The following is a 21,414-nucleotide window of genomic DNA, read 5'->3' as shown; positions in this document are numbered from 1 at the left end:
TACAAGACATATCTTAATTTGGGGGCCCAAAATTTGAAAAAAAAAAGTATTACATAAAGTTATTGAACTCGTTTTATTCATCATAAAATTTATACAACTCCTCATCACTGTCAAAACTCCTATCCATTAGCTTGTCTTCATCTGTGTCTGATGATGAATCACTGTCTTCATAAATTGCCTTGTCCTCAGTTCCATCTATGGCATTTGAAATGTCACAACCACTGTATAAGACACACCCAGTTTTTAGACCCCAAATTTTTCAAAAAAGGGTGCATCTTCTACATGGGGAAATATGGTAATATGTTTAATCACTGCGCACCCAGAGTCTACTTTTGATGCCAAGATCCTTTTTTGTTCTTTGCTTAGGGAACTCACGTCCCACTCCCTGGCACAAGTCACCAAGGAGTTGGAGGGCAGCACCAGTTCTTGTCCCTTCCCTCCTCTTCTCCACTCTTTCTGTCTCACTGTAATCAGCTTCCCCTCTCCTAGCTTTCTAGTGATCTCAAGATTCAGGGGAACTGAAAAAGTAGATCTTACCACAAAAAAGCCAGGGATTCTTGCCTGACCAGGCGGTTGCGCAGTGGATAGAGCGTCGGACTGGGATGTGGAAGACCCAGGTTCGAGACCCCGAGCTCACCAGCTTGAGCGCGGGCTCATCTGGTTTGAGCAAAGCTCACTAGCTCGGACCCAAGGTTGCTGGCTTGAGCAAGGGGTTACTCGGTCTGCTGAAGCCCCATGGTCAAGGCACATATAAGAAAGCAATCAATGAACAACTAAGGTGTCTCAACGAGAAACTAATTATTGCTGCTTCTCATCTCTCTCCATTCCTGTCTGTCCCTATCTGTCCCTCTCTCTGTCTCTGTAAAAAAATAAATAAATAAATAAAATAATTAAAAAAAAAAAAAAAAAAAGCCAGGGATTCTTGAGCTAAAAATAGTGAGTTCAACTGTCTAAGGAATGGGTAGAGGAAATGAGTAGAACAGGTTGGAATATAGTTCTCTTTATTTTGGATGGTTTGGAACTGGTATTTTTGGTATAAAGCAGATTATCCCTTATATATACTGCTCACAAAATTTAGGGGATATTTCAAAATGAATATGAAGTGATAAAAAAAAACATTTGATTTTTTTTTTTATTAAACAAGAACATCAGGCCCTGGCCGGTTGGCTCAGTGGTAGAGCGTCGGCCTGGCGTGCGGAAGTCCCGGGTTTGATTCCCGGCCAGGGCACACAGGAGAAGCGCCCATCTGCTTCTCCACCCCTCCCCCTCTCCTTCCTCTCTGTCTCTCTCTTCCCCTCCAGCAGCCGAGGCTCCATTGGAGCAAAAGATGGCCCGGGCGCTGGGGATGGCTCCTTGGCCTCTGCCCCAGGTGCTAGAGTGGCTCTGGTCGCGACAGAGCACGCCCCGGATGGGCAGAGCATCGCCCCCTGGTGGGCATGCCAGGTGGATCCTGGTCGGGCGCATGCGGGAGTCTGACTGCCTCCCCGTTTCCAGCTTTGGAAAAGAACAAAAAAAACCCCAAAAAAACCAAACCAAAACAAAACAAACAAAAAAAAAAGAACATCAGAAAAGCAAAAGACAAGCCAAAGAAAGTTTGATTATGCAAATGAGATGCAAAACCAACTTTTATTTCATTGGTGAAAATGCACTATAGAAAAGGCTGAAAGTACTGGAGTATTTGCATGTTCCCTGATCCCTTAATTTTGGGGAGCAGTGTATTTTAAAAAGGTTAAAATGGTGAACTTTCTGTTATGTGAATTTTATCTCAAAAAATTTCCATAAACACACACACACAGATTATTCCTAGTCCTCTTAGAAGGCACAATTACCTCTGTGTCATGGCTCTTACCAAGTGTGTAAGCTGGCTGCCCATGTCCAGTATGCGTTCACTGAGATTCCACTCTCAGGATGGGCTTGGAAGGCCCTCTGTGGAACCTGGTCCCACAGGCAGAGCCAGGGCCTCTGCCTTTTGCCCCTCCACGTACTTACACTTACTACTTGTTTCCTTCAGCCTGTACTGTAAATTGGTTTTCCTTATGAAAACTCTTCCAAGAAAGGTCAGAGGACTGGAAGGGAAGTCTCTGTGAAGGGAGGGGAGACTGAACAAATGCACCAATCCTGGCCCCTCTGAGTGTTCTATACCTGTGACAGTGTCCCAGCTTCCACCACCGTGGCTGGCCTTCGGGGGGAGCCAGTCCACTTGTAGTGCTCGCAACCAGAGAGTGAGTAAGGAACTCAGGTACAGATAAGAATTACAGCACAAAACTTTTCTAGCCTGACCAGGCGGTGGCGCAGTGGATAGAGTGTCGGACTGGGATGCAGAGGACCCAGGTTCGAGACCCCGAGCTCACCAACTTGAGCGTGAGCTCATATGCTTTGAGCAAAGCTCACCAGCTTCGACCCAAGGTTGCTGGCTCAAGCAAGGGGTTACTCGGTCTGCTGAAGGCCCACAGTCAAGGCTCATATGAGAAAGCAATCAATGAACAACTAAGGTGTCGTAATGAAAAACTGATGATTGATGCTTCTCATCTCTCTTTGTTCCTGTCTGTCTGTCCCTATCTATCCCTCTCTCTGACTCTCTCTCTGTCTCTGTAAAAAGACAAACAAACAAACAAAAAAACCCCAAAAACTTTTCTAAAGTTACGGGATAGCCAAAACGAAATAACGCAAGAAAAGGAAGAATAAAATAAAGGATGAAAATTAACTGAAGAACTGGTTTCTGATTCTTTCACAGCTCATTAGGCTGTCAGCTCCTAAGACAGTGGCCAGTATGGCTTCCCACTTTACCTCTTTACCTGTATTCTCTGGCAGGTGGGAGCTATAGTACTTCCTTCATAGGGCCCCTTCATCTCCATTACAACCAAAGCAAAAAGCAAACCAGACTACAGATTCTAAACTCCAACCATGGGTACTGCCCTTCTCTGATTTGGATACCAGTTTCTGAGGGATTTGTTACTTGGTGGCTTGTGGGGATTGACTCAATAGATAATGATGTGCCTGCCTTCATATCAGGAGCTCCTGGTCCTGTCAGAATCCAACAGACTCCACAGACAGTGGCTGTGTACCCAAATCACAAGGCAGATTCCTTGGTCAGCAATCTTCCAAGAGTATTAGAATCGGGGGGGGCGGGGGGGCTTTGAAAAACTAATGCCCAGGCTCCACTTCAGACCAGTTCAATTGGCATCTCTGCAGTAGTGCCCAGTATTTTTATAAATATTCTTTAGGGGATTTTGATGCACATTTAGAATTGAGAATCTCTGTGATAAGCTGCCAGTGCTTGAGGATGGGGGGACTTGAACCCCCCCAAATCCTGTATTCCGTGCTCAAAAATAATTGTTCCATATGGTAGAATTGCATGGGGGGGGACATGTTTAACAGTTTAGCTCAGTGACTCCTAGCAGTTTCTGCTCATTTACAATGTGCCAAGTACTATACTGACTTCTCACAATAACTCTGCAGAGATGGATAGTCTGCTGATTATTATTCTCATATTATACAAAGAGGTCAGGTCACTTGCCCAAGACCACACAGCTGCTTTGCCATGCTAACTAATATTGCCTCATTCTGCACTGGGAATGTAGAAGGGGCTCAGATACCAAGTGATCCTAAGGCAGAGAGACATGCCAAGATTAGGATAGAGGGAGATTATCTTCTCCTTGGCTGTGTTGATTGTTTGCTCTTTTTCTCAGCCCCACATGTAGGGGAAACTGAAAGAGAGCTGGAGAAGCATCGTGAAGAACTCCCTCATCCAGACAACTGACATATCCTTAGAGAATTGAACAGCAATTTTTGTTAAGTGTATGGAGTTGCCAGTGTCCAATCCCCTTTAAATCAAACCCTGTACTCAATCTTTTGTACCCAGGTAAGAGTTGTTGATTAAAATGGTCATTGCTGGGGGCTCATGTTTACTTGTCAAGTGGGAAAATTTGTTTCAGTTTCTGTGTTTGTTTTGCACTTAAAATAGAAAATAACAACAGTTGAGTGGTAGGTGCTTGGAAAGTACTTCTTAGAAGTCTACCGAAAATGTCAAGATGTCCTTTCAGGTGTCCCTCATTTTTGGCAGTGGAGTGTCCTTGAAAAGTTCTTTTTCTTTCCTTCTTTCCTCTCTTTTCCTCCTTAATTTCCTCCCTCTTTCTTTTCTTTCCAAATCAACTTAAGCTGCTATTTAGAGAAATAACCTAACAAATCCTCTGGGAGCCTGACCAGGTGGTGGTGCAGTGGAAAGAGTGTCTGCCTGGGACTCTAAAAACCCAGGTTCGAAACCCCGAGGTCACCAGCTTGAGCACAGGCTCATCTGGCTCGAGCATGCGGTTGCCAGCTTGAGCATGGGATCATAGATATGTCCCCATGGTCGCTGGCTTGAGCCCAAGATTGCTGACTTGAGCAAGGGGTCATTCGTTTTAGCTGGAGTTCCCTGGTCAAGGCACTTGTGAGAAGCAATCAGTGAACAACTAATGTGCTGCAACTATGAGTTGATGCTTCTCATCTCTCTCCCTTCTGGTCTCTCTCGTAAAAAAAAAAATCCTCTAGGAAAAGACTGCCAACCTGATTTTCTCTTTTTGATAAATAGGTTTTGTGTGGTGTTTGTTTTTTTACTGTTAGGTTTGGTTTACATAAAATCCATTGAAAACCTAGGAAGAGGGAGGATTGCATCTGAAAAATTCAGATCTTGCTTTTAAAGGTTCATTTTCTATGATACATTTGTAGGAGGAGGCTCATCTATTTGGACTGTAGTTTAAACTGCTTTTGTCATTACTCTTTATTTTGTTCAGCAGTTCTTAATAAATTGACACGAGGAACAACAGCTTCCTCAAATATTTCTTTGAAAGATCTACTTCAAGTAAATAGGCTCTGCCAAAACCAAATCCAAAATTAGTTAGAAGGGTGCCTTTATGAAATGCTCACTCAGTGTGAGGGAGCAGGAAGAGGGTGGCATGGGTGAGGTGGGGTAGAGGCACATCGGACTGCGTGGGCGCAGACCCAGGGCAGAAGGCCCTGAAAATAGATGCTGTGTCTTTCCTTCATACTACATATAACCTGAGCACCTTCCTCTACCACACCCTAAAACCATTTAGTTTTTGGAAGATTCAGTGAAGAGTCAAGCTTTCTTTTCTCATTATGATCACAGGAATTGGTTCATTAGATAAATTAGAAAAATGAAATTAAAAATTAAAGGAGAAAAAAATAAACCCCCAAAACAAAAATAATGAAACAAAACTCACTATCCTCTTCTCAGAATTTCAGCCCAATAAAGGTATATATTCTATATTGCATGGTTGGAAAACAGACAACATGCTCAAATTTTACCTGCTTATACATACTCAGAGTGTCTGCTACTGTAGTTGTCAGTTTGTTATTCTGGTGTCTAAGGAGTCATCAGAATGAAAATACTGGCCTGACCTGTGGTGGTACAGTGGATAAAGCGTCAACCTGGAATGCTGAAGTCGGCACCTTGATCAGGGCTTACCTGATCAAAGCACTTATGGGAGTTGATGCTTCCTGCACCTCCCCCTCTTCTCTCTCTTTCTCTTTCTTTTCCTCTCCCTCTCTCCTTTCTAAAAATGAATAAATAAAACCTAAAAAAAATACTGTATTACATTAAGACTGAGGTACAATTTCCTGAAAAATGCCACTTACAGAGAAGGATATAAGCAACCAAAGGAAGTCAATTCTAATGCATTGGTACCCCATGCCAGTTGTTGCTCAAATATATTCTGTGACATTCATGTTCAGTTTTTTTGAGCATAACTTCTTTTTCTTGTGACCGAGACAGAGAGAGTCAGAGAGAGGGACAGATAGGGACAGACAGGAAAGGAGAGAGATGAGAAGCATCAATTTTTTGTTGTGGCACCTTAGTTGTTCATTGACTACTTTCTCATATGTGCCTTGAGCGGGGGGCTACAGCAGAGCGAGTGACCCCTTGCTCAAGCCAGCAACCTTGGACTCAAGCCAGTGACCTTTGGGCTCAAGCCAGTGACCATGGGGTCATGTCTATTGATCTCACGCTCAAGCCAGCAGCTTGAGGGGGCTACAGCAGACCAAGTGACCCCTTGCTCAAGCCAGCAACATTGGTCTCAAGCTGGTGAGCTTTGCTCAAACCAGATGAGCCCACACTCAAGCTGGTAACCTTGGGTTTCAAACCTGGGTCCTCCATGTCCCAGTCTGACGCTCTATCCACTGCGCCACCGCCTGGTCAGGCGAGCATAACTTAATTTGATTAATGGATAAGATGTCAAATGCCCATTCTTATTTAAAATGTTTTTTTTTTCACATTCAGTCTACCTTTTTTATTTTCTGATCTGCTAACTCCATTGTTTAAATTATTTTTATTTTACCTTTTTATTTCCCCTGGAATTATTTTAGTTTTTAGGAATCATCTTGGGCTAGTGTTGCAGCTGAGATATTTTGCCTTTCGAGTATATAATAATGTAAATAATTTTGTGACATACTGGGGTTTGGAGTCCTTTTGGGAAAATCTATATCATTAAACATAATAAAAAATTTCACTGTCTTCAATTTATTATTCCTTTCTTGACTTTCATAGTTGCTGATCTATTAAAACCTGGATCATATTTTACAAGCATATTTCACAGGGTTTGGGTTTGCAGAGACTCTAGGGAAAATCTCCCTGGTGGGCCTGGGCCCTCTAAGCAAAAGCTACCATATAGTGAGGGCACTTCTTTATGGTCACCTGACTGACTCAAAGTTAGTTGAAGCCTGTAGAGTCCAGGGGTCCCCAAACTTTTTACACAGGGGGCCAGTTCACTGTCCCTCAGACCATTGGAGGGCTGCCACATACAATGCTCCTCTCACTGACCACCATTGAAAGAGGTGCCCCTTCTGGAAGTGCGGTGGGGGGCTGGATAAATGGCTTCAGGGGGCCGCATGTGGCCCATGGGCCGTAGTTTGGGGACACCTGCTGTAGACCATGAATTATAAATAGGATTCAAAAAATGAGAATGTATATAAGTTTAACATAAAAGAAAGTAGTTGGTTTTAAATGTATAATTAGAGAGGATGGATTGGTTATGTGTGCAAGGTTCAGCCTAGTCTGTGGATACCTGGCCATTCTTAATAATAATAGCCTTGGCTCTACTTGATGAATTCCATTTAAGGAGCTCTCTGGCCTCTCTCAGGGCAACCTGAGGAAAGACCATGGCCTCTAAAATCTGTGTGGCCAGCAAATCTGCTAGCACCACCCAGTGGAACCTCTGTACTTCTCTGAATATGGTACCCATGCCAGTACTGCTTGGGGACATGCAGGTCTTGGGGAGAAGCCCTCCTCTCTTTCCCTGTATGGGGAATTCTGCTAAGCATGAGAAGAACTACAACTCATGGGCTCCTGGGGTCTGGTCCCTCCCATTCCTCCTCCTTGGGTCTCAGGGTATCAGTCATTACTTTGTTCATCAGAGGAAACAGCCTATGCTTAGTTTCACCTTCAGAACTAGGAAATTTAGCAAAAATAGGGTCATGTCTGGGATGTCAGCTTCTCCCTGGTACACATGGGAATGGCGGGGTTGTTGGAGCTTCTTTAGCAGAGTGAGGGGTTCCCACTCTGAAACTTTCCCCTTCAGATTCTGTATCTTTTAGAGTGATCCTCCTGCACCCCAGTCAGTATATATTTTTCTTTTTTTTTCCTATCTTTATTTTAAAAGTTGCTCATAGCCCATAGTATCCTCATTTACTCAAGAATCACATGCTGGGGATTACTTGTTCTCTGGGGTGACCACAGCTTGCCTCTCCTCCTCCCCAAGACCATGAGGACCAATAGGACAGACAGAATACAACATGTTGTATGGCTGGGCTTGCTTTGTGTGTGTGGGAGGTCACATGGGGATGGTACTAATCTTCATCTTGACAGCAGGAACTCTTGAGATGGCAGCACTGAGTAACTCAGTATTTCATGGCTTGCCCCACACATTAAGGGAATTTGAGGGCTGTTAGGCTGCTGAGTCACCAGGATTAGGATTTTCAAATGAAGAGGTAGAAAAAAGAACTCTGGCAAGGTGGAAAGTTGGGTCTAACGTAAGATGTTTGAAATACATGTGGTGGGTCTTGGGTCTTTGTTTTGTAATTGGTTGTGGATGCTTTTGAACCAGCCAAGGGCACCGAATGTCCTGCTTAGCCTGGGTGGGTTTAGAGCAGGGGTCTCAAACTTGAGGCCCGCCGAACAATTTTGTGCGGCCCGCAGACTAATCCATGAACTTCAAAATATTTTGGATAAAATTAAGTAAGCCTAGGGGCCTACTTGTATTTTTCATTTCTCTAGCATCCTAGCTAGATATTAGCTTAGTTAACAGCAGTTGTGATGCGAACTACAGTTTCTGGTCGTTTTGTGACACTGAGTAAACTGCATGTACGATTGTGCTTGTTGTACTGATTTTTTTTTGTTTTCAACTGCAGTGAGAAAAGTGTTGCGTAACAGTTGCCTTTTGTAGACCTAGTGCGGCCCACTGAATGGCTGTGATCTTGCTCTGCGGCCCACATGCTGAGTTGAGTTTGAGACCCCTGGTTTTGAGGGTGATTTATTCTACATTCTTCCACAAAGGAGGCCAGGACAAAAGCAACATTGAGGGATTTAAAAGAGCTACAATCTTTTAAAGATCTCCATTCAACCTTAGGAAACTGGAATCCCAGCGAGGAAATGGAAAAAGGGCTTTTTTCGTCCTTCCCTACCCCTCTCTCTCATCTTCCCATCCCCTTCCTCACTGCCTTAGTTGCCAGGAGCTATATTAAATGCTCCAGGAGGGTCTTATCATGTACATGTGGAGACTGAATGCTCAGGAGTGAGAGCACCTGGATTTGAATTCTGATTCTGTCATTTACTGGCTGAGTGATCTGGGCAAATAACAGCCTCCTTGTGTCTCAGTGTCCTGTGTGAAGTGAGGGAGCAATAGCATCTACTTCGTAACATGATCATAAATAGATGAGTCAACACATTTAAAGTCTTTAAATTAGTGCCTGGCATAAAATAAACATATTTATCAAGCTTCTACTAATTGCCCAATATTATACTGGATACTGTGGGGTAGGGGATGAGTTATGCTAAGGAATGTAAGATACAACCTGTGCCTTTCTGGAGGCTCTGGACTTATTAGGGCAATGAGATGTTTCCAGTGTGACTGTCAAAAGGTGCTGCAAACTCCGATTCCTTCAGGCCCCGGCAGGATTTGTGACTGTCAGGAGCACTGGGGTTTTAGAAAATTGTGAGTGATGGGGGCTGGGGTGAAGCAGAGAGTGTACTCCACTGCCTTCACCTCCTGCAACATGTTCAAATCCTTCATTAAACTCAAATCTAAAACAACAAAAGGCCCTATGGCCACATAAAAGTGGTCTGAAGCTCATTTTTGACTCTTATTTAATAATTTGAAATAATAGCTGAAGTTTGTAGAACTCAATTTACATTATAAACAAGGCTCATATTGACTAACTTAATAATATAAGGAAATACCTGATTATGTACCAAGATACTATTACTACTCTAGGTTCTGTGAAGTAAAAAATAATGGGGTTTTGGGGCCAGGGGCCAAGAATTTACTATATATTTGACATTAAGGAATAGGAAGACCAGGTAGAGAAGAGGTTTGGGAGAAGGGAGGAAATTGGAGTTGAAGGAAGGATATGTGTGAAGGAAGGGAATATCCTCTAGGGATATCTTCTGAAGTGTCTTAAATGTTGGGCCTGTTATTTTAGACTTTGAGCTGCAGACAGTAAGAAAACATTAGAGTTTAGGGATGGGAAAGCAGACAGTTAACCCGATGATCTTGTGCAGGGTGGTTTGGGAGTGGGTAGTGGCTGGAGGCAGGGAGACTATTACAAAATCATTAAAGAAGTATGGAAATTAGAGGCTGGTCAGGATGGGAGGGTCATGGGGAAGAAAGGGGCTCACTTAACATTGGGAGTGGGAAGAAGTAAGGCAACTTATTTTAATGGTGGATGTGGGATAGGGGAAGGCAGAGTCTGGCTCCATAAGGAAAAAAACAGTTAAGTTGGAAGGCGTAGGCTGAGTTGCAAAATGAAGGTGAACTATCTAGGCATTGGAAATACAGTATTGGTTGAGAATAATTACTCTGCAAATAGGAAAACACGGTGTCCTTTGTTTTGTAGATTCATATTCTTCATGACATGAGACGAGATGAACTTGGGACTAAGGGAACAAAATAGGAACCTCCTTTTGGGGAGGAATTTTTTCTTTCTTTCTTTCTTTTTTTTTTTTTTTTGGTATTTTTCTGAAGCTGGAAACGGGGAGAGACAGTCAGACAGACTCCTGCATGCGCCCGACCGGGATCCACCTGGCACGCCCACCAGAGGCGACGCTCTGCCCACCAGGGGGCGATGCTCTGCCTCTCTGGGGCGTCACTCTGTTGCGACCAGAGCCACTCTAGCACCTGGGGCAGAGTCCAAGGAGCCATCCCCAGCGCCCAGGCCATCTTTGCTCCAATGGAGCCTTGGCTGCGGGAGGGGAAGAGAGAGACAGAGAGGAAGGAGAGGGGGAGGGATGGAGAAGCAGATGGGTGCCTCTCCTGTGTGCCCTGGCCGGGAATCGAACCCGGGACCTCTGCACGCCAGGCCGACGCTCTACCACTGAGCCAACCGGCCAGGGCCGGGAGGAATTTTTTCATGGTGTCTTTTTGACAGTAGGACCAGAGTAGGGAACACTTAGAATTAATGGGGGAGGAGGGTGCTGTGGGCCAGGGTGGGTGATCAGAGGCAGTGGGGGCTTTCTCTTGGGTTTAGTTTTTTGTTTTTACCCCTGGATCTTGTTCCTGTCTTAAAGGTCTCATTGTTGTAAATAGAATTGAAGATTACCAAAGTACACATTATTTATTTAAGAATACCATGGGAAGAGAAAATGCAGGAACACACCATGTCCAATTATTTATGTCTGACCTGAGGCTAAGTCATGGGCCACCAACTTCACAGAGAAGCAGTACTGTCACTTAGGGGATCCAAATAGAGGGATTCAACTAAATGAATGAATCTGTCTTGCCATGTTCAACTTCTTGGGGTCAAAGAGAGCCAAAGAAATTGTTATGATCCTAAGTTGCAGTGGAAATCACAGTGATTTTAAAAACACAATACTCAATTTAAGAAAGGCTACAGAAGAAATTTACAAGTTGGACTTTGGATAAGTTCAGTTTAAAAAGAGGGTGCAAAGGTCAAAGGGAAATATCCAACAGAAGTAGGAAATGTGGATCTGAAGTCTGGCTGGGTAGCCAGGGCAGGTGAAACCAAGAGTAGCTATAGATCTTGATGATACACATTTCTGTTAATCTTCAGAATAGTGTTGGCATTTGAAGCCCTAATAATGGATGAATTTCCAGTGGAGAGTGTAGAGAGAGACCAGAAGGAAATGGTGCTTCTTCATTCCACATTTGAGGGACCCTTGTGTGTTTGGCACAGGTGGAACGTGGGCAGAGATGAGGCCCACAGGAAGGGAGTAGCGGGAGGAGGAGATTACAAAGGTTATTGAAGAATGGGTTAAGAGGTTTGGGGCAGAACTCAGTAATGTCTTAGAATTCAGAGGAAGAGAATTTAGTGGAAAATGAGCTAATTAACAGTGACAACTATTGCAAAATAGTAAAAATTAATGCCTAAGAATTGCCTGTTGGATTTTACAAGTAGGGTATTGGTTTGTTTATCTTGGAGTTTATATTGTTCCTGATCTTAAAGAAAATGCTTTCATGATTTCACCATTGAGTATTATTAGCTGTGGGCTTGTCACGAATGGCCTTTATTATGTTGAGAAATATTCCTTCTATTTCCAATTTAAGAGTTTTTATCATGCCAGGCTGTCAAATTTTGTCAAGTGCTTTTTCCACAGTTATTGAGATGATTATGACTTTTACCCTTCATTTTGTTAATGCGACATAACACATTTATAGATTTGCCTATGTTGAACCATCCTGTATCTCAGAAATAAATCTTACATCATCATGTTGTATGATCCTTTTAATGTTCTGCTGATTTCAGTTAGCTAATATTTTGTTGAGGATTTTTGCCTCTATGTTCATCAGAGATATATACCTGCAATATTTTTTCTTGTAATTGTCCTTGTTTGGCTTTGATTCAGGATAATGCTGGCCTCATAAAATGATACCTGACCAGGCGGTGGCACAGTAGATAGAGCATTGATGTGGGATGCTGAGGACCCAGGTTCGAAACCCAAGGTTGCTGGCTTGAGTGCAAGCTCATCTGGCTTGAGCGTGGGATCATCAACTTGAGCATGGGTCATAGACATGACACCATGGTCACTGACTTAAAGGTCAAGGTCACTGGCTTGAGCAAGGGGTAATTGGCTCAGCTGGAGCCCCCTGGTCCAAGACATATATGAGAAAGCAATCAATGAGCATCTAAGTGCTGTAACTATGAGTTGATGCTTCTCATCTCTCTCCCTTCCTGTCTGTCCCTTTCTGTCTCTCTTGCTCACTAAAAATAAAATAAATAAAATAGTTTGACAGTGTTCCTTCTCTTCTATTTTTTAGGAAAAGTTTGAGAAAGATTATTATTAATTTTTTAAATGCTAGAATTTACCAGTGAGGCCATCTGGCCCTGGACTTCTCTTTCTTTTCATTTCCATTTGCATGGAATTTTTAGGCATTTTGAAGTACCATATATCAATGGTTAGGAGCACAAACTTTGGAATCAGATTTGAATTCCAGCTCTGTGAATTTGAGCAAATTAACTTCTCTAAGCTACATTTCCTCATCTGGAAAATAGAGGGTAAGACAGGAGTGTTGAGAAGAATAAATGAAATTAAGCATGTAAAATATTCAGTACAAACACTTGGTAAGTATTAACAATTATCATTATTTGACTTGAAAATTTTAGGCCATCCTGGACTCAAGTTAGAATTAATATTCCAGCATTCCTGGCCTCGTCTGGCTTTCAATGCCTGGTAAAGAAAGTTGACACTGGAGTCAAATTGCTATGCCACCTATGTGTTCTGTGATCTTAGGTGTGTTTCTCAACCTTTTGTGCAAGTTTCTCATCTATAGTACTTCACCATGTTGCTGACATTAAATTAGTTAATATTTGTTAAGTAGTAAGAACAGTACTTGTCACATAGTAACCACTATGCAAACATTTGTCGAGTGTAATGCCAGTGGCCAAGGCCAGGCGAATCCACATTGGATTCGGGCAGATGGCAGAGAAACAGTGGAGCCAGAAAGCATCGGGCCAGTCCCATTTCTTAGAATCTCTCAAAGGAGGATGAGCAAACAGGCAGGGGAAAATCGCTTCTCATGGCTGCAGATAAATGAACAACAAAACCATCCCTCACAGTGGCTGGCAGGCAGTCCTCAATCCACCATCCACTGCCCTGAGGGCAAGCACCCGTAGCCTTTCACAGACTTATACACACATGGTGCTGCCACATGCTCATGCACTAATCATGCAAAGTGCAAGCAAGCAAGCCTAACTCAGCTGTTTTTCCAATATCAAGTAAATAAAAATGAATTTTCTCTATGTTGTTGCTGTTTCCTTCTGGTAGGAAAATATGACATCCCATCCTCTCCAGTGTGCACTCTGGCAGAGAGAAAACTCCTCACTCGTGCCTACAGCAGTTATGTGTTAGGTCAACATCTTAAGAGAAACTGGACCTTTATTTGCTTTCAGTGGCTTCTCTATGAAAAATGCTGATGGTAGGTGGCTGTCTGACTGAATAGTATAGGAGCAAACTTTCCTGAGTGCCAGAAAAGCAGACTCACTATCCTTGCAGCCTGAAGCTGCCTTGCTGTTTATACTGCCGATTTTCTCATTAACTGCAGCTGGCATGTGTTTCTAACTTAACTGGGCCCTCTTGGCTGAGGGAAGAGACTTCAGGTTTGTGCTCTTAATGTGAGATTGACACATTCTTGTCTGGCTCAATTAGGAAATGGAGGATTAGTTGGTAAACCCGGGGAACGAAAGCCAGTTTGGCATGCTGGCAAGACAAAATTAAGTGTTGGGGCAGGATCAGCCACTGTTCCCTGTTGCTAGGTGCTACTGCTTTTATTCATACATAAGTATGAGTTACACAATAGCATTTCTCTGACAGCTATCAGTCCCACCCAGTTTCCTAAAGACCTGGGCATGTAATTATCCTCAGATACATATTGGAGAAACTAACCCCCCGCCTCCACCTGAGTTCTCGGCTCAGACAAGGCTTTTTTCTGGCCTCTTATTCTTCTTGCCATGCCAAACTGATGACTTCGGAAACACAACACAGGTACTCTTTAAATGAAAGTCACACTTGAATGCTTGGAGGATGATCAAAGTCATCTTTAAAACGTGCATGCCATCAGTACTTTGTATAGGTGTGTCTAAACGTGAAGCACCTCTGCAATGACAGAGCAGCACTTTCCCCCCTGTGATCACCCCCCGGAACCACTCAGTTCATTTTGATCAGTCTCAGTCTTACCTTGGAAAAGGTATCTGTAATGTCGGTGGCCGAGGCCAGGCAGGTCCACATTGGATTTGGGCAGACTATAGAGAAACTGCGGAGCCGGAAAGTGTTGGGCCATTTCATTTAATAGATTCTCACAAAGGTGGATGAGCACACAGGTGAGGAAAACCACCTCTCAGGCAAACAAGCAGCAAAATGGTCCCTCACAGTGGCGGACAGGCAATCCACTATCAGCAATCCTTCTGAGTGCAAGCACCCATAGCCTTATATAGGCCATACACATGTGCCTCTGCCAGATGCTCACACACTAATCCAGCAAAGCGTTTGCAGCTAGTATACCAGCAAGCAAGCCTAACATGGCTGCCCCACAGTATCTTTCCACAGGGTTGGGACAAGATAAAACAGATCCTGGCTAAGGCTTCATTTCTTTCATTGGCAGCCAGACCTTTGACTCTCAAGTACCCAGGTGTGGGGCACCTGTGTTAGGATTGCTCATGGGGTTACCATCTGTAAGCACTTTGCTTGATTAGTGCGTGAGCATGTGGCAGCACCGTGTGTGTGTGTGTGTGTGTGTGTGTGTGTGTGTGTGTCCTATATAAGGCTATGGGTACTTGCACTCTAGAGAGATGAGAAATGGGAAATTGTGGCTCCATAGATTGCTTGCCCGCCACTGTGAGGGGCCTTTTTGCTGTTTGTTTCCCTGAGAGGCAGTTTCCCCTGACTATGTGCTTGTCTGCTATTGTGAGACTTTATTAAATGGTAATGGCCCAACACTTTCTGGCTCCGCAGTTTCTCTACCTCTGCTCAAATTCAATGGGAACCTGCCTGGCCTCAGCCACTAGCATTACACCAAGCAATGCAACCCTTACTTGCATTCCCTCAAATACCCTGAAGTGAGGGATGAGACTGTGACATCCTCATAATCTTGCTGATAGCTACCCTGAGTCACAAAGGAACAGCGGCTACCAGAGACTACAGGCTGGAAGACGTGTGTGGGTGTCTGCGTGTTGGGATCCAGACACTACTATTCAGTTTGGTTGATTCTATATTTTAGTTTCTAATGTCTTTGCTTCCATTTCTTTTTCTTTTTTTACAGAGACAGAGTCAGAGAGAGGGATAGATAGGTACAGACAGGAACAGAGAGAGATGAGAAGCATCAATTGTTAGTTTTTCATTGCAACACCTTAGTTGTTCATTGATTGCTTTCTCATATGTGCCTTGACCGTGGGGTTACAGCAGACTGAGTGACCCCTTGCTCAAGCCAGTGACCTTGGGTCCAAGCTGGTGAGCTTTGCTCAAACCAGATGAGCCTGCCCTCAAGCTGGCGACCTCGGGGTCTCGAACCTAGGTCCTTTGCATCCCAGTCTAATGTTCTATCCACTGTGCCACCGCCTAGTCAGGCGCCTCCATTTTTTGATAAGCAGTACTTATGTGGGGCCAACTCCTCTCTATGTAATATCGTGGTTCTGCCCTCATGAGGGCAGTGTTCCAGCCCCAGGCTGGCAAGGCCTTCTAGAAAGTCTTCTGTAGAAGAGGCCATTGCTTCCCTTTTTCTTTTTCTTCAGCCAGAATAACAAAAGAGATGTTGGTTTTATCTTGGCTCTGAGGGCATTTACTAATAACTGTTCTGAACATGGTGGTATCTTAAAATTGTAGACCAAGTGGGGACTTGTAGATGAAACCACAAGTGTCCCCATGGTCCTGTAGGGACATCTTCCAAATCACACACAGCACTGGTTTTTCCTAGTGAAAAGAATGGGACAGCAGTTGTGTGCTTGATCTTAATGCTTTCTTAGGAATTTTGTGGTATTTAGCCTGGGCCATTGAGAATGTCCCCAATCATCTGCATTCATAGTCAGTAACTTCATACACTTACGTGCAATCACTTAATTTGATATATATGGGTCAATATATATATATTTGATATATATATATGGGTCAATATACATACATATATATGTATGTATTATATACATAATGTATATATATTATGTACATATTATATATATATATATATATATATATATATGGTGTTCCCAAAGCTAATTTAACAAGGCTTACTTCTTGTTTATATTATATGGCTTTCATTTAAAAAGATTTCAGGGGAGGGAAGCACATTTCCTATCACAGGGGGTATTTAAAACCCCTACATGGGGCCCAGAACAAAGTCTCAGCATAGGGAGGACAGTCACGTGAGATATACAGGTCAAATAGCAGAAGTGAACTTCATGTCCCTAATTTCAGGATTTAATATAGAGGATTGCGACTCTGGTTGAGTAGCTCAGTTGGTTGGAGCCTTGTCCCGATATGCCAATGTTGTGGGTTCAATTCCTGGTTAGAGCACATACAGGATTCAACCAATGAATGCATAAATGGGTGGAACAATAAATCAGTGTTTCTCTTTCTCCCTCTTTCCCTTCCTCTCTCTAAAATCAATAAATTAAAAAAAATTAATGTAGAGGTGGTCCATGAATGTCCATCTCAGCCTCACATATGCATCTCAAACCTCTCTGTCTCAGCCCACAGGAAAAAGATTGTGAACACTTTTTGTTTATTCCCCATGTGATACTTTACAGGAGAAAATATTCCAAGTTTGGCACTATTTAAATCAAAATGTCCTATTTTCAGAGTTTCCACTTCACAGAATGGGAGCTGTTAATATATTAAGCCTCACTGGGCTGGATGTGCTGTTTGCGCTAATAACTCAGCTAACACCAAGTGATGAAAGTGGATTCTTTTTTTTTTTTTTTTTTTTTTTCTTTTCATTTTTCTGAAGCTGGAAACAGGGAGAGACAGTCAGACAGACTCCCGCATGCGCCCGACCAGGATCCACCCGGCACGCCCACCATAGGGCGATGCTCTGCCCACCAGGGGGCGATGCTCTGCCCATCCTGGGCGTCGCCATGTTGCGACCAGAGCCACTCTAGCGCCTGAGGCAGAGGCCACAGAGCCATCCCCAGCGCCCGGTCCATCTTTGCTCCAATGGAGCCTTGGCTGCGGGAGGGGAAGAGAGAGACAGAGAGGAAAGCGCGGCGGAGGGGTGGAGAAGCAAATGGGCGCTTCTCCTGTGTGCCCTGGCCGGAATCGAACCCGGGTCCTCCGCATGCTAGGCCGACGCTCTACCGCTGAGCCAACCGGCCAGGGCTGAAAGTGGATTCTTAATCCTATCAGTGACAATGGTCCCAAAACACTGAATAGCAATTGAAATTGCATCTCTATGTGTTGCCCGTGTAAATGGAGGTGAGGCTGAAGGGCTTCTGAAGCACTAGCATTTATCAAACATTATGTGACAGAGTCTCTGCTAACTGCATCATACACATTTCCTCATTTAACTTAAAGCAATATCAAGGGGCAAGATTTATCACCATTTCACAAGGATTAAACCAAAAGCCTATTTTATTGGCAAGGGTCACAAAGTTGATAAACCAGAGCTGTGTGCCCACTCACTGGTTCCTTGCTGAGCAGTTAGAAAGTACACAATATTCTGTTGAATAGAACCTTCCAGAATTCTGCCAAGGCTCTGCATGACCATTTCCTCTTTCTGTTCCAGGAGGGAAGATTCTTTCTTAAACACCTGCAACGCCAACACTGTTGCTGGCTCACCACCAGATTATAAAAGTTTCCTCATACTATCCTAAGAAAAGGATGTTTTAAACGAAAGGCCTTCTACCCATTGGGTTACTAAGAGTCATTGAAAAAGTCATTTTTCCAGAGCTTATAACACCATTCCTCTGGTGTTATATAGGAGTATAACACCATTCCTCTGGTATACAGGAGTATACTTTGGGCAGATCAAATTCATATGCGTGTCCCTACTCAGGTCCACTAACTTTTTCAAACAGATCTCTAAGGAGTTCTGCTGTTGGGTATTTTATCCCGTGTTGACATAAAAGGAAACTATTCTGAGTTAGTTTGGCCAAGTCATGATAAGCATTTTTATGAGACTCTCTCAGTGGGGCAGAGTGCTAATTACCTTGTCTGTAGCTAACTACTGGGCTCGCTAGTAGAACCCTGTCTTGACTCAGGTTTCAGGCAGGACTGGGCCATTCCTTTCAAGAGTTCTCTGAATGTAGCCATTCATAGTTTGCAGTAACATTTAGAGGGGAGGATCAGTCCTTCAGTGAAACCAAGTCACCACAAATATGGTAACTTTTCCCTATCATAGTAATTTCTAATGGTCAAATTCTATCTTCCTTTTTCATCTGTCATAAAGTATGGGCAAACTGTTCACAGAGACACTGAATTTCAACCTTTTAATCCCCACTGATTGACATAAAAAATTAGATGACTTTTCCTCAAGTTCTGCTTTTTTCATTCTTGGGTATAAACAAGAATGATTATCATTTTGAAAAAGATAATCTGTGTACAATCTGAATGAACTGACCATGTCTCCACCTTCCCACACCCATCAAAGTGAAAGAAAAGAACAAATAAAGGCAAGGAAGAATGATGGAAGTGTTTATTGAGGCTGAAATGGAACACTGTTCTCTTTGATGAGTTAATAGCACAGTGTGTTAAAAGGTCAGTTACAAATTGACTCCAAAACAAGGATGACCTGCAGTTCATGAACAGCTCTGCCAACTCCAGTGCCTCAACTTGGAGAGACCTGCCAAGTAGGACCATTCAGCCCAAGATAAATTACTGATTCAATTGCATTACATTTAGATCAACTGTATTAATAACACTGCTCTTTGCATTTTAAACGCCACATTGAATTACTGGTTCATATTTATGATGTTTACTTGCCAATTCAGTATCATTCTCCTATAGATTTCAGGTGCAGGTGGTCAATACTGTGTTACTTGTTTACTTTCCCATTCTCTGACACAATTCCTGGTTTCAGGAAAGCACAGGCTTAAATTGGCAACTCAGTGCTGTGGAAGCACAAGTATTTTGGATTTTAGTGTAGATACAAGTTTATGTTAAGCATTATTTACAAGATGTGAGCTGAAGCACAGACTTTAATAAGATATCTTCATAAATTAACAGGAGAATGACAAATGATGGATTTTAATGACCAGGGCCAAGATTACTGGACTACTAGTTAGAACAATCCTCCCTGGCGTAGGAGACAAGGACCGTACAAATGAAGAATTTTCCTGAATCACCTATCCCAATGTCTCCTGTGGTGGTATTTACTCTGCAAGAATCTAGGATAGGGATACTGTGCTTTTCTGGTCAATGTGGCTTGTTCAGTTTATAAAATCCGTATTAAAATACAATTTAGCTGGTAGCTTGCCACAGTTACTTGGGCCCTGATGGGTTAAAAAAGGGCAAAGAACTATTATTTTTAAGTGTGTATAACTGACCTTGAAAAATGAAGCCTTCCAGTTGGATAAAAACACATTCAGCCTTATGTGAGTGACACCTTTGTATATAATCTTACATAGAACTGATATGCATTCCCTCCCAGAAGCAGAATTTGGATGTTGTCATGAATGGCTATGCTACCTCTGATTATCACCATAAAATATCTCTGCTTTGGGGCTGATACACAGACATGAAACAATCAAACAACGTGATTTCTCATTCTAGTGCTCCTGGGAGAGGAGTTCTGATAAGCTCCAAAGCAGATCTGGATTGGAATCATGGTAATTATTCAAGTATAAGGAGAGCTTTTTATTTCACATTGATGGTTCAATTCTGGTCTCTTGTCTGGCAACTTATATGAAAATACTATATACACATATACATCTAGCTCTATGCTGAACACTAGGTTAGTAGTTACCAGCGTCCCAATACAGTACATTGAAAAGAGATCCCTTCTCCCTTCCCCCCAAACCCGACACCCATCTTAAAACTGTTATTGCAGAACTGTGTTGGTCTTTTTTCAAAGTAGTTTCTTTGAAATTGGCTGGAGATGAGTTCAAAATGGGTAATTTGGCACGTTAACTGGGGGGAGGATGGTTTAGATGCATTATAATCTATAAAAATGTGAGATTCAAAGGAGACCCATGCCAATAGAAAGCCTAAGTAAAAATTTGTAGTCAATGACATATTTTTAAAAAATGCTAAACACTGGTCTGTGCACATGAAAGAAATTTCTTTCTCATATCCTTTACCCAATTACAATGGCTACTATGTTATACACCATATTCCCTCATGTATAAGACTCACCCTTTCTGGAAAAATTTGGGGTCTAAAAACTGGGTGTATCTTATACAGTGGTTGTAGATATTTTTACTTGCATTTCCCACTTTCTCATGCTCATTGTTGAAGACAGTGATTCGTCATCAGACACAGGATGAGGACAAGCTAATGGATGGGAGATTTGACAGTGATAAGGAGATGTATGAATTTTATGATGAATAAAACTTGAGTTCAATAACTTTATGTAATACTTTTTTTTCAAATTTCGGGCCCCAAAATTAAGGTGCGTCTTATACATGGAGAAATATGGTACTTCCAAACTTTGTCTCGGGTAGAAGTTTAAAGCTCCAGATAATACAGCTTTCCTTTTAATCAATTTTCTTTTCTCTTAACCCCTCCTCCCCCCAAGATCCCAGAACCAGGAGAGCAAAAGCTGTGAATTCAAATATAGAAAATAATCTGGAGGTCTGCTTATCAGGTCAATTGTACAACTGGCCATTAGTGTTTTTCTTTATGTCTGAATTTGCTAAGAGACGGTCTTCCTCATTCCCAGTCATCTGAAGCCAGGGGCTCTAGAACTGTGACGTCTGGGTGAATGAGATGGTGTCAGACTTGTCCACGGCAAAGCCTCCGTTGACATAGGACTTCCTGGTGTCTGAGTCTTCGTTATCAAGTGCTGTGGTTTCCACAGCAAAGGGGTTCACGAAGTTGACCTCAGAGGAGACATTCATCTGCTCCAGCTCCTTCTTAGAGAGCTTCTCCACAATGCCCGTTCCAAATGCATCGCCGAGGACGTTCACCAAGGTCCTGAACCGATCCCTGGGGAACGAAGAAGGCAAGTCAGACAGCAGGCCCAGAGTTCATTTTCCTTCACCATTGGAGAGAAAAAGGACCTGAAGTGTTGAGTTAGGAGCAAAGCAAATGCAGAGAGTGCTGTC

The 21,414-nt window shown here is 42.9% G+C and overlaps 2 protein-coding genes across 7 annotated transcripts in view; one reads left to right on the top strand and one right to left on the bottom strand.

The window, feature by feature from the left end:
* SPATA6L (spermatogenesis associated 6 like) overlaps nt 1-4,443 on the top strand; it is a 62,907-nt gene extending 58,464 nt beyond the window's left edge. For 5 of the 6 annotated variants that reach the window (XM_066368082.1, XM_066368085.1, XM_066368083.1 and 2 more), the window contains one exon: nt 3,690-4,443. Coding sequence is in view for 1 of the 6 variants with exons in the window: in XM_066368084.1 (XP_066224181.1) it covers nt 3,690-3,701 (12 nt within the window). In the remaining 5 variants the exon portion in view is untranslated. The remainder of the gene's footprint in view (nt 1-3,689) is intronic. The other variant, XR_010749212.1, reaches the window with a different exon arrangement.
* Nucleotides 4,444-18,830: 14,387 nt separating this feature from the next.
* Nucleotides 18,831-21,414, bottom strand: part of SLC1A1 (solute carrier family 1 member 1) — a 101,852-nt gene continuing 99,268 nt past the window's right edge. Inside the window, exon 12 of the mRNA XM_066368081.1 lies at nt 18,831-21,295. Within this exon, the coding sequence (XP_066224178.1) occupies nt 21,049-21,295 (247 nt within the window). The 3' untranslated portion in view covers nt 18,831-21,048. The remainder of the gene's footprint in view (nt 21,296-21,414) is intronic.

The sequence above is a fragment of the Saccopteryx leptura genome, chromosome 2 (assembly GCF_036850995.1).
Source record: "Saccopteryx leptura isolate mSacLep1 chromosome 2, mSacLep1_pri_phased_curated, whole genome shotgun sequence".
Lineage (NCBI taxonomy): Eukaryota > Metazoa > Chordata > Mammalia > Chiroptera > Emballonuridae > Saccopteryx > Saccopteryx leptura.
Note: the sequence above shows the minus strand (reverse complement) of the source record. Positions and strands in the feature narration are given on the sequence as shown.